The sequence below is a fragment of the Nothoprocta perdicaria genome, unplaced genomic scaffold (genome assembly GCF_003342845.1).
Source record: "Nothoprocta perdicaria isolate Ctin4 unplaced genomic scaffold, notPer1 scaffold_471, whole genome shotgun sequence".
Lineage (NCBI taxonomy): Eukaryota > Metazoa > Chordata > Aves > Tinamiformes > Tinamidae > Nothoprocta > Nothoprocta perdicaria.
The window spans coordinates 86,391-105,958 of NW_020455723.1; the positions used below are offsets into that span (position 1 = coordinate 86,391).

The 19,568-nt window shown below is 35.7% G+C and overlaps 2 protein-coding genes across 2 annotated transcripts in view; both read right to left on the bottom strand.

Moving 5' to 3' along the window:
• TEK (TEK receptor tyrosine kinase) overlaps positions 1-1,850 on the bottom strand; it is a 35,416-nt gene extending 33,566 nt beyond the window's left edge. The window contains exon 1 of the mRNA XM_026047075.1: positions 1,683-1,850. Coding sequence (XP_025902860.1) covers positions 1,683-1,734 — 52 coding nt within the window. The 5' untranslated portion in view covers positions 1,735-1,850. The remainder of the gene's footprint in view (positions 1-1,682) is intronic.
• A 5,641-nt stretch (positions 1,851-7,491) lies between these two features.
• The window catches only part of IFT74 (intraflagellar transport 74), a 35,485-nt gene continuing 23,408 nt past the window's right edge, over positions 7,492-19,568 (bottom strand). The window contains exons 14-19 of the mRNA XM_026047073.1: positions 18,245-18,342; positions 16,718-16,844; positions 13,145-13,308; positions 12,572-12,697; positions 10,143-10,203; positions 7,492-7,948 (exon numbers count right to left, since the gene is read on the bottom strand). Of these exons, the coding sequence (XP_025902858.1) occupies positions 7,833-7,948; positions 10,143-10,203; positions 12,572-12,697; positions 13,145-13,308; positions 16,718-16,844; positions 18,245-18,342 (692 nt within the window). The 3' untranslated portion in view covers positions 7,492-7,832. The remainder of the gene's footprint in view (positions 7,949-10,142; positions 10,204-12,571; positions 12,698-13,144; positions 13,309-16,717; positions 16,845-18,244; positions 18,343-19,568) is intronic.

A 19,568-nucleotide genomic window follows, 5' to 3' on the forward strand; every position in this document is an offset into this window, starting at 1 on the left:
GATCTGCAGGGATGGGTGTGACGGCCACGCGCGCCTGTGGCCTCGCGGGGCTCTGCTGTGGGACAGGCAGGGCCTGGCGCTGCCTCCACTGCCCACCTCCCTCGTGCACAGACCGCGGTTGTTCCTCCCGTGCTTGTGGGTTCAGGCACCTTGCTGCATTTTTGCTGGAACTCACAATATCTTATAATGTACAGTGAGAGGGAACACACAGGGAAACTACTGGAGTATCTGGACTTTCTGTTCCTCTTACAGCACCAGGTATTTCACAAATAGTGAAAATCAGGGCATGATCTAAGGGCTATKGATAGGTTGAACACAGCTGAACAACAAATAAGCTGCAGCTACATATTTATTTTTAGTCATATTTCATTTTGTGAATCATGAAGATCTGCAAATTGCAAAGAAAAATACACTATAATGAAGACATTTATCTTTTCTAGCTATGTTTGGTTTTCCACTGCTGCACAATCTGAAGTTTTACAGCACCTTATGTTTTGTCTAAAGATGGACCAGGTGGACACACTAATTAGACCCCAATTAAATGTTTGGGACTGAGTAAGAGTCTAAGGTTGTTGTATCAGTTGCTGTTCTCCGTTACAGAGAGTATGTACCCTGAATATTGTTTACATTTATTACATATTACAAATATATATGTATATTATACATATATAGTAGTATATATACTAATTATATTTTGTCGGTATGTGTGTGTGTGTATATATATCATATAATACATATATATATATATCTCAAATGTATTACATAAATGTATACATTTGTATGTTGCCCAGAATAATCAGTCTAGAAATTTGGAATATGGGTATTACTAGCAATACTTAAAACACTGAGCAATCCAGAATACCATGAGAACAAGCCTCATCACGATGTGATAGCTTGTGATAGCTTAAGTAAAACATCTCTAGCAATACTGTGCTGAATGCTGTGAACTATATCTACTATATCTATGTTATTAACATCCTAACTGTGTGCCTACCTTTCAGGAGTTCTGTTCTTYGTGATTGACAATAACCTTTGACTCGCAAAACTTCTTAGGGCATTTGGTGATAATAATGAAACTTTCTTCAGCTGTATTTGAAGTGCTGTGAATCATGTGGATTTTCCTGCCGTTATATCCACTGACATATCTAGAATCCACAATAAATGGCTTGTCTAAAATCAGGTACAGAGTATTGATGCTAAAAATGCCACTTTTTCTGACTGCATGGGCTAGATCACAACAGAAGTGCATAGAAAAAGTCCACATCTAATCTRTGTTTAGAATAGATTGTGTATATGTGTGTTGTGTGTGCATGGGGGGGACACATGGGTGATTTCAAAGTAATATTAGCTTTATGGAAATATTAATGGAAAATTAATAAAAATAAAATAGCAAAGAAACTTTGTTACAAAGTGCCTATATGCTAAAAAACGGCTTCTAATACTAAAAAAGCTAGCAGCAGATCCTAAATCCTAAATTCTCCCTGATAACTTTGACACTATCTTGCTCCCCACTCTCACTGTGAGCTTCAGAAAAATAAGTGCTCTTACTGAAGCAAGCACAAGTATTTAAATTAGCAAAGATAAGTTATAGAGTAAGGAGCAGACAAAGATGTGCTATATCTGCACTTAAGAAGCAAGAAAGGCAGGACATTTTGATTACAGATATTAAAGCAAAGGCTTACCTGAAAGCATCAGGGTGAATCCATAGATAACTAGATGTGCTAAAGGGTCCATGCTCTCCGAAATACATCCATCCAGTTCTTGCAGCTGCTCATGGGGTATCCTTTGGTTGGGGCAGAAGGTTTACCAGTTCCTCTCCTCTTGCATGGCACCCTGAATCTTGTTTACAAGTCACTGGCAAGGAACTGCAGCATGGGAGCAAGCGGGAACAGCCTCATTGCTGTCTGAGTACAGGGAGTTTTAAGTTCCTTTTCCTGTTTCCTATGTAGATTAGGATGGGAAAGGCAGGATCTTAAAGGCATGTTTGTATCAGCAGCAGGACCGCGGGGYAGTGCAAATCCTGCCCATCCAGCAATACATCAAAGCAGTTATCTGGTGCTGCTGGAGAGGCAGAAGATTGCTGTGGGTCACAGTCAGCAAAATGGGAACAATAATGTCATCCTCCAGCAAGGGAGAGAAGGCAAATAAAACCCCTCCATCCACGGAGGTGGATATAGACATTCACTGCTCACCGTGCAGATCTGCTAATTGCTCAGGATGCAATCGTTTTGATTATTTACTTAATCCACTGTAAAAGCTGCTGACTCCAGAGAATCTCATCACCTTATAAAGAACATATAAAACAAAACCCTAACACAATAACTGGTTGAATGCAGTATAGACAAAAGCCAGCCCCAATCCAACAAACTACCTCATTAGTTCTTATGATTTACTGAAAATATTTTTTTCCCTCCATCTGATGATTGTAAACAGACTAAAAACTTGTTGCAATGTTAAATCACAACCAGAGTTATGACTTCAGTGGAACCAATATAGCTCAAGAGTATCTCAAAATGAAAAAGCACAAAATCACATTTGTGATGCACCTAAATGACGGATGCTGATACTGATTTTGCAGGATGCAAATTATCTAGGTTAGCTATGGTGGAAATTCAGTCTTCTTTGAAGAGCTACAGTGTGCCTGCTGGTCTGCCATAGAAAAGTAGCTGTCCCCAGGATAAGAGTGCATGGCAAGACTTCAAAATACCTTTTTTTACAATTGTTGTACAACAGGTACAAGAAGAATGTAAAGTTCTGCATAGTTATGCAAGCTAGAATGTGATTAGGGTATGAGTCTCAGCAATGTTTCTGCTTCATATTTCATTTAGAAAGAAAAATAGCATCTATGATCCAGGAAACATGTAACTTATGAATAATTTTGAGCTTAGATCTATTTGTATTTGGAAAACAGAAACAATGCCACAATTGGAATGTTTTTGTAGTTGAAATCTAATCTAATCACAGGCTAAACTTAAGCTGAATTGTGGAATTAAAGGGATTTCATCATCTCTCAATCTGTTATTTTCACATCAGACTCACTTTTTGTATTTTGCTCCTYACTTTTCATGTTATCAGAAAGTTGACCTTCCTAAAAGTTGCCTATATTAAGCTCTCTATGATGACATTTTTCTATTTGTGTAACAGAAAAATGCAGCAGACTCTCTCACCCTCTGCCACCACCCAGTTTTTTACCATAGCAGCATCCCATGTAACAGAGACGTCCATCTCTAAGTATCCAGTCATCTGCATGTATTGTCTGATGCTTTCAACACAAGGGTCACATATCTCAGGCTGCTTTATCAATTAAGGATTGAAAAAAAAGCTGCTTTCTGTCAAAATCAGATTATCAGTAAAAAGAAACCTGACCTTCTGAAAGAAATGGCATTTATCTGCCTGGAAGGAAGAATGTCCCTAATAATGGTATTAGGGACACAGTGCAAATGGAGATAGTTCATATCTGAACTTGAAACTGCAAAATGGGGTGAAATGTGGCAAGTTAAAACTAAGTGTACTCTCATCTAGATATTAAAAWTTATGAGGATGGCAGCAAGAGCAAAGTAAAATACTGCTTTACTAGAGACTAACAGAAGTTAATAACTGGTCTGGCCAATTGTTATGTCCTCCGGTGGGTTACTAGCTGTATTTGGGAGTACAACTGCTGGCTACATAGATCATTCCACAGACTAAACACGTTGTCTATTTTTTTTTTAAATGGTGAGATTCAGAAAGATTGTCCAATCCCATCGGGTTTCTAAAATGCTCTCCTCTCAGGAACATCAGTTTTRTAAGTGGTTGCTGCTGATTAATTGGTTGCTGATTAATAAATCTTAGCATTCACATTTAGTTTAAGACCCATCAAAGTAACATACAGGACCTTTTAAATCAGCTACAGCAAGTAGATATATTCATATATCTAATAATATTTCAGCATGTAGATAMAACCGTGGCATTAAATATGACTTTGGATAACTCTGTTTATTGAAAGCTGACTTTATGACATTCCAAGTGCCTTGAACTTCTGACACGAGGCTTTCCTCTTTAGATAAGCAGCATGCTTGTCTCAAGGACAGCCCATTCACACATGCTGCAGCACATGGAAATATGTGAGGAGRAAAGAGAAACAATGCCACTCTGCATTTCTTTAATCAGGTAGATATATTAGCAGAAAGGACATATCCTCTTGCAGTGCCGTGGTATATTATGCCGTTTTGGAAACAAGCCATTGCTTTGGCCTTCGACATGATAATAATGTGTGTGTTTTCAGGCAGCAAAGCACTAGGGATTAGAAAGAGAGAACTAAAACTTAGGACTTATCACCCAGTGCCATCAGCTAAAGTGAAGCAGAGGCTCAGCAGCTGCAGAGTCTAGGCTTCCTTCCGCCAGGTCCCGTCCTGCACGGTGCTGTGYAGACCGACCCCAGCCCTGAAACCCAATGGTTTTGGGTCACCTGGAAGGGAGAGGCAGCAGTGGCCTGGCCGCTCTTTGACTAACCACTCAAAGCAACCCCCAGGCTCCTCCCTCCTATATATATATATATATATATGTATGTACATTAACTCAAATGGCAGCTCAGTGTTGCTAAAATACAGATATGGTGAGGGTTTTTTTCACCCTCAGCACTTTTTTTCTTTTCTTTGACAAAATGGTGGAGGTGTTGGCTTTTTCGTATGGAAAATGGCTGAGTGCTGATGCGTGCAAAGAATACTCCTCTGATGATGCCAAACAAGTATGTGAAGTCTCATGAGTGAGAAGCAAGCTAGTTTTAGTCCAGTATGTCTGTATGAAGGGAATAAAATTGCATTGTTGATGCTCTCTCTTTTTGATCTCATTGTTTTCCTGTTTGGGCACAGGTCTGCTTTGGTTTTTAAACAGTGTGCTAAAAGAGGTAATTCCGAACACACGCTAAATTAACCCAAATTTAACCGCTGGTTTCTCTTCCAAGATTGGAGCAGGTTCTTGGAGAACAAACTTAAGGGTTGTTTACACTCCTCCTGTCCTGTGATCGATACAAAGGCTGGAGGTGAATGAGCTTTGGAACCTGCCAGTCTGACAGCAGAATCATCCAMCATCGGCAACCTGATAGAGAAGCTACAGAGTTCATATTATTCTTCTCTGTACATTCTTACTGCTTTTCTACAACAGATGCTGGGGGATGGATAATCTGTGTGTTTATATTTAAATGCTAACAATTTGAAATCCAAATGTCCGTGACATCTATAATGTCTGTAACACCGAGTCATCCTCCACAGTGCTGGGCAGTAATACTAGTAACTTTAATTCGATGACTTGTTCACATTGTTCAACTTCTGATGACTGCATTGTTTAACTTTGCAGTCATCAGAATCATGCCAGTACTTGAATAGATTTTTACTCATTTTTTAATGCCATATAATTTTCCCAAAACACACATAAGCATTTATTTTCTTTCAAAAACTGAGTATTTGTCACTAGSCTTAAACAACTGCACCTTAGCAAGAGAATTGCTAACTACCCAGCTTTTCTTCCAAACACTTTACACCGAGATTGTCTAAGATCATATACTAATATAGGACAGTCACATGCAAACTGCTGGTGAGCTAGTTCCTTCTCTTAAAAGACACAAAGCTCCTAGCTCTGTATGAAAGGAGGAATTCCAAGTGGTAATTTTTTGAGACCTTGAACAATACAATTTTAGTCATATTTGAAATAAGACTGAAGGAAATAGGGAAATACACTTCTCATCTTGAGACATAAATCTCATCTTGAGACGTGTTTTTGCGCAGGAATAAGTGACTATCAATATTCTACACTAAGCTAAATAACTAAGCTAAATATTGCCAGTTTGGAGGCACTGTGTATAATGGAAACAAACATACAAACAAAAAAGCCTGGGTACAAAGACCTGTGCCATTGAATTGGTGTCTTTATGTTTGCACAGGACCTTTAGCAGAAAAATGTTTATTCCATGCACATGTTCAATACTTAATTGACTAGCAGATTAGAGTGTATTTGTCTTCAGGCTCYGGCATTTAGATAAGGATACAAATTACTTGGTTCACAACTGAAAGTTGCTTATTAATGAACACACTAATCTTCTGAAGGAGACTGCATACCCCTGCAAAGGTTTTGCAGCTCACCATTTAGGTTCTATGAGGTTCTCAGCCAAAAATAATATGACCATGATTCAAGATGATGAGGATGAACTGTAAAAAGAGTGACTGAAGAGGTTCTCAGCCTAGAACAGGTGATCTGAAGACTATCAGTAGAACAGCAAGAAGAACATAGCGTTGGAGAGAGTGTTTTGTTACACACCTGGAGTAAACAAATCTTTACCAGGCAATCTCACAGAATCAGTGACAGGGAGCAAAACCAGCTATTGTCCTGAGTGAAAGAGAATTTAAAGCAGCTTGTTAAATGATTTTGCAGCTTCTTTCCATTTTTCATTAAAACATTTTGCTATAGGACAAGTTGCATTCAGAGGACAATTTTACTGGCTAATGAATGGTCTGAGTGGTGAGAATGTTCGAGTTAATTTCTGCAAATAACAGGCCCTCTACAGACTAACCAGAACTCTGAGAGGAAGGAAGAGACATCAGTGGGAATTTCCCCTAGATAACAGACTTAGGTTTGCAGAAATCCTGTTCCATCTTCTCCAAGTATTACATGAATAATATAGAAAGCAATAGTATTTACTGAGCTGAACATGGAACAGTGCTCCCTGCAAGAATATTCAATATATTTACTGTACTCATCTTTCCCACATATTCAAAATGGCAATCATAGATGTGGAGAAACTGAGAGACAAAAACACATAATTTAGATTTTAACAAACAACACATTTTCAAACTACCTGTCTAGGAGTAMCAGCTATAGTGTGTTACGCATTTTTTTCTAAATGACCACGACTARTTTACATTATATGGGGCTAAGAAAAAATCAAGAGGGAGTTTGCATTACTGGCAAAATATGAGGCAAATAAATATACAGGGAAGTTTTCTTGCTTTCTTCCTTTTTCCCTCTCTTTTTTCTTTTTTTTTTTTTTTTGAACATTTCTTTTTGATGCAGCATGCCAATACTTCTGTATTAGTCCTGTTTTTGGTCTATGTTGAATGCTCTTTTCTATGCATTTTTCTCAAAGAAGAGGTCACATATGACACTGCAGCTTGAAGCCTCAGAGGAAAAAATAAAAACAGAAAAAAATAAATGATTTTACTTTTTATTGGTGAATATAAAGCTAAAAGGCTGTGCTCAAAGTCATCAGCTATGTGCAGTTTTACTRCACTACTTTAGTGCAGTTCTGTCCTTATATTAACACAGAAAATTAGACAATGCTCCAGAAACTAACCAGTTTTCCCTTAAAAATTGAAAATTCTTTGATACAGCCTTAAAAAATGTTTTTTTAAGTGAGATTTTATAATACGAAAGATTTCTGACATGAGGTGCTTGTTGTCCTTAGATGTTTTCCTTCGTTTTTATAAATTGCTGTTTAAATAAGAGAGCACTTACAGCTGCTAGTAGAAAAAAAAAAAAAACATTTTTATTCAAGATCAATGTATATAAAAGCCCAGACAGTCCTTTTCCAGGGAGGATTCCATTATGTTTTACAGGAGTAGGAATAGAAGACAATTACACAATGCCRTTGTGCAAGGCAGACTGAAACTTCAACCTTGGGTAGAAATCCAGCCATGRGTCTAAGTAAAATTTTCTAGGATTTTACACCTAGTATGCACTATACATTTTACAGATTGCTAAATATCCCTAAATATTCACATCACTCGCTAGCCCAGCTGCCCACGATACCTGGGCACATCTCCCATTGCTGGCAGCAACAGGAAGGAGGCGCCCGGAGTTCTTCAGCTCTTGGTGTTCTGCAGGGAGTCTACGAGAGCTTTGTTGTACTCTGTGATCAGCCTTTTCACGTTCCTCATGACTGGCTGGTAGTCACTCTCCTGACTTTTCGTTGCTATGACTGATTAAAAGAATTAAGGAAATGAATTAACAACATAAYGATCAGTGTAATTAAAGATTACAGGAGAACCATATTACAATAAGTTTCCCTCTGCAAAAAAAAGTCAAGAGTTGCAAATAGTGGGAAAAAAGTTCAAATTTGATAAAAAAGATTTGCACTAATCTAGATATTAAGTCACACTTGAAATGACAATAGTCTATTGTAGTTACCTTTTGTTTTTATGTGCATTGCTTCTTCAGAAAGACTCTCCCTCAGAAAAGCTTCTGCTCATTGTCCTGTGCAAACAAATCCCATCCAAAGTATTCCAGCCACGTAAAGCTGTATGTCTGCACACCCAAGAACTCGGGCTACAAAAATCCCAGGCCAAGAAAACTGGATCACTTATTTTCACCAGCCCAAGAAGGAATAAAATTCTGTGCAAGAATCTGTACTTAGATACATGATACATCACAGCAAACTAGGAGGACCTATTAGTACTATGATCTTTTTTTTTCCTTTGATTTTTGTTTTTTTYCCCCCCCATTAGAACAAATAACACTGACTTAATAAAATATTCCTGTAAAGTCTTCATAGTGCAGATGGTTCTAATTCTATTTCTTAAATGTCAGCAGCCTATTCTAAAATTTTCTGGTGAGTTTATTATCTACTGAGAAGTGATTTCAGTCATGTGGAGTTATGGTGAAGTTTACCAGAAGGTTTCACATCAATAAAAAAGGAAGGGCTGTAGGATGCCCAAAGGTCAAATATACAATATGCATAAGGTAGCGAGTCTTCTGGTGGAAACATGAAAAGGCATACACAAAAAATAATCCAAACATGTATTGTTAATTCTTTCTCAATGAGGAAAAACAAAAAGGGGGGGAGAGGCTATTTCATTTGAATTATTACATTCTACTAGACTTTTAAGAACTTATTATCTCCACATGATAGTCTGAAAGAATAAAGAAAAAAACGTATGTGCAGATATACATACACACACACACAAAAAGAGCAGAAAAGCTCACTACTATTGAAGCAAGTCTGTCCAAGATTTCCATTCCTTTTTCTTTTTGGATTAGAATATTAAAAAAACATGAGAATTGTGATATTTGGTACATGAAAAAAAATACTGCTTTATGTAGATCTTATATATTTCTTTTGATAGATAGGGCAGAATTGCCCTGATAGACAGATAGACAGAATTGCCTGAAATATATCTTTGTCTTTCTCTGAGGCACTGAGTACTGTTCATTACCTTACACACAGAATTGATCTACAGTTGTGAATATGTGAACATGGTCTAGTTTTGCTATTACTTTTATAATTTATTTGTTGTGTAATTATAAAAAGTGATTTTAGGAATCTTTGGCAGTTTGCTATTTTGGTCTCCAGGATAAGTGTGGAATTTAATGCAATGTTTTCATAATCCTGGAGAATAAATGTTACAACTATGCCTACTCAGATCTCTACAATTACGGTAGATATGACAAGATAAGGAAGAATCACAGACTCTAAAAGCTTCACTGCTTTTGTTAATTTAAAAAGTTGTATTATGAAAGTCATTTGCAGCAAATAAGATTTTGCCGATTAATTTGGAAGGTTTTAAATTATTATTGGGGAAGATAGTGGAAAATACCTCTTCAATTAGCCTCATGTAGTGAGCAAACAACATCTTCATCAGCCCAGAAGACTCTGCAGTCAAAGACTCTCTGTCATATTTGACTAGATTTTTTTCTCTCCAGGGTGTAATTCCTCTTTTGTTTAACAAGAAATACATAAAAATGCATAAAGTTTACTGTTTACTTTTTCATGGTCGGAATTGTGTTTTTCATCTGCAAAATACCTGGAAAAATCACCATAGTGTATAATACAACTCTGGCTGGATAGYTTGAGGTAAGAACAGATAGAGACACGAGGATAATGTTTGAACAGATACAAGCCTAGCAGCGAAACTGATGCAGAAGCAAGAACTCCAAACTGCGAAGACAAATGCCAYGATTTAAGACTCCTAAGATTGTTTAATGTTAAAGAAGCAAGTTTCATTGTATATAACACCTACTAACGTGTAAATTGATATTTTCAAAGCTCTGCTTTTTCCCCTCCTCACGTCGCCAGCTCCCCATTCGGTCCTGTCTTGTTCTGGTAGAGGAAATGCACTTTTTCCTTAATTACTACGGTGTGAGAATTTTACTGTATTTCTTAAATAAAAGGATACATTCCTTCATCATAAAGTTATTTTGCTCATGGTGCTGCCACTTCCTCTCCAAATTTGTAAGCTGATAAAAACAAAAAAGAGACTTTAATAAGAGCCAAAAAGGAAAATGATTATTAAACACCTAGAAAATACGATAAATCTTCCCCAATTCTTATTTCAGAACTTTGCATTCTATTGCCTGGTAAGTCAAGTTTATTCCACAAGAAAATTAAAAATCAAAAATACCGAGAAAGACGTTTCTGAACCTGTTGACAGTTATTTCATATATTTCATACTGCTGCTTTCTGGTTATGTATGTAAAAATATTGCATGCAACTGAAATGGAACATGGAAAAAAAGACAGGTATTTGAAATTTTTGTCCTGCAGGGAAACATCTAAGCACAGCATAGGAAAAAAAGATACACACTGGAGGGAAACATGAATCCCATTAAGCTTATATCATTTAAGTGATTTATTCTTAAAATCACTAAGACTTAAAATCACCAAAGATACAGTATTTCCTGGAACTGGCCTGGACTCAGCTATACAGAAGAAACTTCCTTACTGCCATAGTTAAGTTTCCTGTCTGATGCCAGAAGCTGTGATAAGAACAGACCTGCAGCAAGAAGATTGTAGGAGTGTGGGTTAAGTGTTGGCACTTCTTCAATTTTTTCAGCATCAACAGGAAACTAATGTGGACATTATATTGATGGCTGCTTCCTCACAATACAACTTTATAACATTAAATTGTTCTTCTGATGCTACTGTTCAGAAGTTTGCATTTCAAGATATTTAGATGTTTTTAAATAAATGTTTATGCTTAAAATATAAAAGATGAAGAAAAGATGAAAATCATTCCAAAACTATTTTTTCAATGAAAACTACAGTAATATTTTAGTACAATATTGCTGTATTTTACTTAAAATTGTATTCATAAACTAGAAGGTATGACAATACTTGCTCCTTTACAAAAAAATACATTTCATACTGGAGAAACATTACCTAGTGTTTTGATTCATCATAAATATCATGACCATTTAATTGCAAGAAAAGGTAATTGTATAAATTTTAATTTTCACTGCATGCTATGTGGATGTTTCTATGTGCAATACAGTTGGCAAGGGTGCCTAGATTTGAGATCGTTTTGATACTGACCAAACAAAATATTCAGTACAGTTAATTGCTTATAAAATCACTGTTTCCAAAGATTTAACACTTCATGATGTGCACTCTCTGCATTTTAAAGTGGATGCGTTATGTCAGCTGATAAAGCATTTTAAGTGAAATGAACAAATGCAATACAGTTAGTTATGCAGAAGTTATACAGAAGTTAGGTAGCTATGTAAAAGTTAAGTAGAAACTTTTAGCATTATTTWGTAAATATCTTAACACTGTGTGGCTGTCATTTACATCATCTCTATGAATGAGAATCTGATGTTGCAAGAACAGAACTTTGAAGACTTACAGACTTTGACATGACTCTTTGGAGTCTTGTATCAACATCTCAGTTATTCCATGGTAATCATACGCTATATGTACTTCATTCAGAAGTATGAACTCTCACTCTTGTAATCCACAAAGTTCACGACACATGACAGTTATCTTAAACAAGTACAAATTCCCACCTTCACCTTGTAACTGAATTAGAAAAATCAATTGTTCTAACATAAGAGACAAAGATCTCAGTAACCTCAAGTAATAAAAGCAAAGAAAAAATAAATGAATCAATTCACACTCTGTCTTGGCCCAACTTAATTCAAGTTATCCTATTTCTGTCTGTGCATACATACTTATATGCCTTATGTTGACAAAATTTCAGCAGGTAGTCGTAGGGAGAATAAATGCTGCTGTAGACCTTGTCCACATTTACCTTCCTGATTCACTTTGAAATGTAAATGTAAGTATACTCATATACCAAAGTGATGTTGGGTTAAAACAACAAAATGAACCCTTAAACTTCACTGGTTCATAGAAAGGATTGAAAAAAGGAGAAAGGAAATTGTAACATGAGTTGCAAAGCAGGGACTTACCACAAATTTTTAAGGAAAATTGATCTTACATAATTAATAGTGAGCCTATTTCTTCCTGTAGTTTCTTTCTCAGCTGGTCCTCAAAACTTAAGTCATCCCAACAAGATTAAAGGGAAAAAGGGATATTTCTGAGCAAAATTAATGCAAATATTTAAACAAAAGATTTTTACAATTTTAAGCTCAAAAAGGCCTGTACTCAGTAGGTCTCAAATCCAAAGCCAAAAATAAATTGATGGCATAGCATTAACTTCTACATTTGAATGTAGAAAATTTGACTATATATGCCTCTAGGCCATGTAACTTTGAAAACTCACTCAGAAGGATCTAATTGATTCATTCCAAACATTGCTTCATGCATATGAGAAAAGTATATTCAAGATAGCAACTGCTCAAGAGATAATATGTATCTTGAGCAATACCTGAGAATGAGTCTCATTCTCCTGCAGTTGACTCTTCAGACGCTCATACTCTGTATTTAAGTGTTCCATTATTTTCTTGAAAGCTCGGCTACGTTTTGTCAGTTTTTCTTTGTCATCCTGTAGTTTCTAGTTGGGGAAAAAAAAAAAAAAAAAGCACTAATATTTTTGGATGAATTCATCCATTTTCTGCCAGCTAAAAATGTGATTCTCAAGATGCTTCTTCTTCTTTGAACATGTGTATACACCTAAAGAATCCACATTTTTCTGTTTGTTTGCATTCTGTGATTAGCTGCTAAATTCAAGCTTATAGACTGTTAAAAGTTAGAGCAAAAAAGGACAGATGGCTCAATAAAGTGGCAAATTTTGTGGAAGAAAGTTACAGAAAAGTGCCCAAATGACAGGCTGGTACATGAGGATATATAAAATCAACATTTGGATTCACCTGCACTGCTGTACAAGCCATTTTTCAGCCATCATGATTCTCATAGTATAGGGGAATTGAGATCTAAGTCCTGTAAGAACACAAACACCACACATCTTCTGCATAATTCTAATTTTCATTCCTATTATTACCTTTTTCTTCTCTTCTCCTGCTGCTTTCAGTGCTGGTAAATTATTATAGATCTCCAAGTCCTTTTTGGTTTGCTCAATTTTGCCTTTAAGAGAAGCCAGTTCATCAACCATCTTCCCCTCCAAGAGTTCCATCTTCTGCAGATCCATCTGCAGCCTTTGACTCTCTTAAATTATAAGATACAGAATCTCTAAATAGTAATGTTTTTAATGTTATAATACGTTACGCAGTATGTAAAGGTTTACGCTTCACAAGAGCAATGCAAGCAGCTTCTGCGTTTCCTTTTGTGACATGCATGTTAATGTGAATGAAYTTCCTCACCTCCTTCCCAAGCTCCCCACCAGTCACACACCTGTATTACAAGTACTGTGTTATACTCTGTGAGGAATAATGCAAACAGAGGTTGAGTTCATACAACTCAGTGTGACACTGCTAATGGGGCTGTATATACTTCAGTCAAGTTCAAGTTTTCAGGCAACAGCAATCCTTTGCAAAATGCTGATTGAAGTAATGCAGACTAAGAACAAATCTATTCTTCTTAGGTTTTTAATAAACATTTGTGGCTTTTTATAGTAAGTGTTTGTCTTACAGGAGTAAATCTGTATCTATTTTTTCTTTAAAACTGTTAAAAAAGAAAGAAAAACCCTATGGATAGTTTTCTGGATCCTCTCTTCTATATCATCTTCATAATCCCAAATGCTCAAACACTGGATAAATAACTGTAGCTTTAGGAGCTGTATATAACTGAGAAGAATGATTCAAATAACACATTTTCACTGAATTATTTGGTTTCTGAGGTTTCTTTCTACACTCGAAAATGAGGAGAACACACAAAGAAACTTCTCGGAGCATAGACAGAGTTATTAAACAGAAGACAGAAATACTATACAGACAAACTTAGGTTTCCACATTTGAGAAGAACACAGTTTTTTCCCCAATTTTCCATGACTAGAGAGGTTTTTGGGTAGAAGACTGGATATGCGTGTGTGTGTGTGTGTGTGTGTGTGTGTGTGTGTGTGTGTGTGTGTGTGTGTGTGTGTGTGTGTGAGTTACAGAGAGAAATAGAAAGAGGAAAGGAGAGAGAAAATTCTTCTTTCCAGAAAATGCAGATTTGGCCATGAACTTGACATAAAAAGACTTTGGTACTTATTTCTCTTTGTGTATATATTTTTCCTATTCATTTTTTTTTTCGGAATGGAAAAGTGTTCAGTAATATTTTTGACTTCTTATAGAGCCAAAATCTTTAGAGGGCTCAAAAATAATAAAAGGCAAAAGGGTTTTGTGTCCCATATGTAGATGGAATATGTGTGAGGAACACATTCCCATATAGTTAAGACTTAAACAGCCTGCGTATATAAACAACATTTATATATTCACTACAAATTTCCATTACTGTAAAAGGAAGGATTTAAAAATACAAGATTCAGAACTGTATTACATACTTCTGAATCAATGGTTAGGCTGCATGTGTTCATAAACTGATTAAGAGAACACTTTCCTTGTGACCTGAGTATTTTGTAACCACCCATAATTTTTTGCTTTGAAGTAGGTGGTATTGGCCAATGTCAAATACTAAAACCARACTGAAGAGACCACTGCTCTACTTCTAAAACATAAGCATAAACAATAAAATTTAAAAATTTTTAAAAAATCAGAATGAAATGTCTGCAAAAACATCTTTCAATTTCTGTAAAGACTTATACCTTATCAGAAGGTATAAATACTATTTATACCTTTTATTGGTGCTATTCTAACAATGATATTATTATTTAAAATACATAAGCCACACTGTCAAAAGACATTGACTCTTCAATCCATATTTTGAAATAAAGGTACAGTAGACAGGGATGACCTATTCTATCCAGTCTTACTTTCTAAAGGAAAGGGAAGAAACTAKAATTTTATCCTCACCCAGCAATAGCTGCAATGAAAAATAAATAAAAACATATAAAACTTCTCTAGGAGAAGAGACAGGAAGAGGATGCAGCCCAGTTCCTTCTGATATGCCACAAAGCTGCAGCATCTAGCAGGCAGTGTGCGCACAGTAACAAACTCTGAGACCAAACTGCTTTGTGACCCAGGGAAATGTTTCTGGGAGACTATGYCATCCGCACTTTTGTTTACTCTTCATAGTTTCCTTTTCTTTCTTTTTTTTTTTTTTAAAGGGCTCTGCTGATGGACTTTTCATGCTACTATTACAGCAAGGAAATATGAAAATACAGATTTYAATCACAAGAAAAGAATTTTGAAGATGACTAACCTGTAATTCAAGGGTTAGGAATAACTCCAGCTGTAAAAATTGAATATTCATTGTGTTTTTGCAAGAATCTAATTCAACACCTGTAACTCCTAGCTTTAGGAATTTTATTTAATAAATCATTTAAATTAACTGCTGAAAATCATATGTTGCAACTTTCTCCTCCCCCCTTGCCAAGAAAGAGCTACGTCTTTCAGTAATGTATGTGCTTGTATGTATGTGCTTTTCTATGTGCTTGAGTAAATTCTTACATTGCAAAATAGAAACAATTCATGCAAAGAACATACAAAAGAACATACTAAAAAAGAAACACAAAAAAAGAAAAAGAACAAAAGAGAACATACAAGAACAAAAAAAAAAGTTATTTGAACCTGTAATAGATAATCTAGCTTTTTAAATTATGTTAACACAGCAAAATGCAAATTTGCAAAAAAGTAAGTGAAGAACAAACCCTTAAACTGTAAACAGAGCAATTTTCCCTAGTAGTGTTTTTTGCTTATTTGCACATAAACACTTAAAAGTCACAATATCAGTTCCTATTTTGGAAACTACTACCAAGTACAGCACATAATACTTTTCTAACAAGAAGATTTATGGTCCTTCATTCCTGTTCCTTCCTTTCAGTTAAAGCAACAAGAAAATGCTTTCTGAACCAATAATGATACTGGCAAAGGTTTAGAGTTACGTGAACAATTCCATTAACAACAGAGCAAGTTAAAAAAAATAGACACCTGTTACACAAATGAAAAAAAAATACTGTCTGCTTTTGAAAGTACATGCAAGAAAGTGCATGCAAGTACATGCACGCAACTTCACATGCTTAGGATTCAGATTTAGGTTGAGCATTCTCAAATTGAAGTTAATACAGACAATAACTATGCAGAATCAAGACTGAGAATTTAATCATGAGGACTTTTTACAGTGTAGTCATCTCCGCCATGTGGTGCACACCTTTTGAGAAGGACAAAATGTAAAAGATACAAGAATTATCTTTGCATGTATGTATCGTTAATTAACTGAGTGGCTCTCTGCTTCTGTTTATTGAACATTATTTTAAAATTGTGGATATCTTTTATTTTGAAGCAAATAATAATAAACTTCCATGTCAGTGAACAATATGCCTCTCAAATAATAGTATGGGAAATAGTTATCAGGAATATATACGATCTGTTATTTATAGTTGTTTTAGATGGTCAACTTGCCAACTGTTTTTTAATACCCAGAGATCACTGATGCTGTATTTTGTTATTAGTGTAACAAATCAAGTAATTTCAATYTTTTTAAAGGAATTAATTTGAAAATTCATTGCTCATCTCACCTGTACTGAGATTCTTAGCAGTGCTCTGTGATTTCTGCATTTCAGATGACTTGAAAGTGAGGTCTTCCTGCATAATCTTCARCTCTTGATTGGTAACAGATGAAATTTGTTTCATACGATTCACATTCTGCATGTTACCAATAACAACAATGAAATGTTTTGTACCTTTGAAATGATGAATGCAAACTGACAAGAAAGAAGCTCTCCTAGTACATTATCTGTTATTTGGCTTTTCTACTAGAAAGACTGAAAATAGTGTCAATACTCTGATGATYTAAATGCAGTCTGGCAGAAGATGCACTGATGTGCCAGTGAAGATAAAGAGATCACAATAAGCACTGTTGCTACACCTGTCTTGTCTWAAGTGTCACCTGCAGTGCTGTGTCCAGTGCTGGGCTCCTCAATACAGGAAAAGCTTGGACATACTGGCGTGGGTCCAGCAAAGGGCTACAAGGCCCACGTCTGACATACAAGAGGATGCTGAAATTGCCAAGGCTGTCCAGCTTGGAAGAAAGAAGGCCCTGAGGAGATCTTATCCATGATTATAAATATTTGATAGGAGTTTATCAAGAGGATGAGTTCAGAATCGTCTTAGTGGTGTCCAATGACAGGATCAAAGGCAACAGGCACAAACTGAAACACAGGAAATTCCTCCTGAACACGAGAAAACCCTTCTTTGCTCTTAAGATGGCCCAASAGAAAGTATTCTCAGAGAGACTGTGGAGTCTCTTATTTTGGGATATTCCATGGCTGTCTGAACATAGCTGTGAGCAGCATTCTGTACCTGATCATGCTTCTGCAGGGCATTCAGATAGGTGTCATCTAACCACAACTATTCTTTGTGATTCTGTATCATTACATAAGATGCTATATAACATAGTAAAACAGCTTAGGGCAGTTTAGGACACAATCAAAACACTATAGTGCYGAAACATTTCTGAAACAAGAAAAAGACTACTGGAAACAAAAATGCTAACATGGAAAATATTTTATAAATGCAAAACCTGACAAATATTGAAAATGTGAACAATATTTAAAGTGTTTATGTTAAATTTGGGTTGGGTTAGGTGTTCCAGACAAAATTTTTGATTTTATCAGAAGTATAGCTGAAATATTGTCAGTTACTTAACAGACCTCATGGCATACCCATTAAATGAGGTTTGTAGATTTTGTATAAACAAAAATTTCAAGAATAGCAGCCTTGTTTGCAGTATTCTGACATATTTTAGCACAAATGCTCTTTATTATAACCATGATGGTGAGTTATAGCAATGGCACTACACTATAAGATGCAAATGATACTACCATTTCCATTTTGTTATCTAATTTTCAAAATGCTTTCCTTAGCAATAATGAGAAATTTTTTTTTCTTTACAAGTGAACATGGTATGTTTTTAATCTTCTTGAAGTGTATTATATAAATATGTACTGGATAATATATAAACATCATCTTCCTGCTTATCCCTTCCGCTCCCTGTTCTGTTTCTATACTCCTGATTTACCACAGCAGGAAGGAAAAGCACTTACCCTACTTGAGCGCTCCAAGAGTAAAATAATGTTGGCTTCTGTTTGGGCCTTTCGTTCTAATTCCTGGCTCTTCACCTCTTCAAAAGTCTCAAGAAAATCTAGAGATCAACAAACAAGATAAAGGAGGGTGCTATTTAAATGGGTACAACACAAGCTCTGGCATTCCTCAGCTAAACTAGAAATAAAATTGATAAAGTGCAAAATTTCAGACAGACTGCAATTTGAATGTATTACTTAAAAAGACACTGAAACTTGTCAAGTTTAGGGTTGAAATGACAGACATGAAAAATTTTCCAGAGACTCATATTTGACTAAGGGAATGAGGTAGCCACTCTCTTGGAGATTATGGAGGAGTAGCCATTCAATGGGACAGGAAAAAGCTGCATCACCATTATCATCATTTCTAACACTCCTTCTGAATACTTGTCCCAGCAGCAGTTGCTGTTATTTTTTCTGAAAGCCACCAAATCATGCTACCAAGCAAAGAAAACAGAAAGAAACTGAGATAAAACTCACCATCTCTAATAGCTTGAACTACATGACAGATACCGCATAATCATCTAGTAACATTTTTTTTTTTTACATTAGAATTTTTCTGCTATTTTCGTGCTATTTTTCTGTATTTGTGTCCTAAGCATACTGAATTGAATTCTCGGTTAGGGAAACATTGATGCTAGACACATCACAAATGTCAGAGGTATATGAAGATTCCATCTACAGCTATACATCATGCTCATCCCTTTGCTGCTTGCTCTTCTCCTGGAATATCACCAGGAATATCTAATGAAAATATTCATGCACAGTAAATTAATACAATAGCTGACTGACCTCATCTGCAAAGCTGCCTGTGAAAGAGTTAACTGAGAAGCTTTCACAGAGTACATAGATTTTCATAGGCAAAGATATATATGATTAGATTAGGTGGTCAATAAGATTCAGAATAGAATCTCTGAGGACAGATAAGATCATTGCCATATCTGTTTTTCTCTAATATCTAAGCTGCAAATGACAATTGCATTAGAAGTTTTCTTTTTGTCATGTTCTCTTCCTTCAGCATAAGCTTGTCACATTTTATCTTAAAGATAGAACCCTTACACTTTGATAAAATGAGCAAGAATAAAAGCTTCAGAAACAGCTCCTTCTCCAAAGCACTCTTAATGCTCTTTTCATATATTTTATTACTGTGAATTACAGTTAGAAAGGAATTTTCTTTACTACCAAAATATCTGAGTACAATATAACAGGGAAAGGCTGTAGAGAAAACAAACATATTGAAATTCTTACTTAATAGTTTGTATTATAAATATTTGATCTGTTCTTTCCT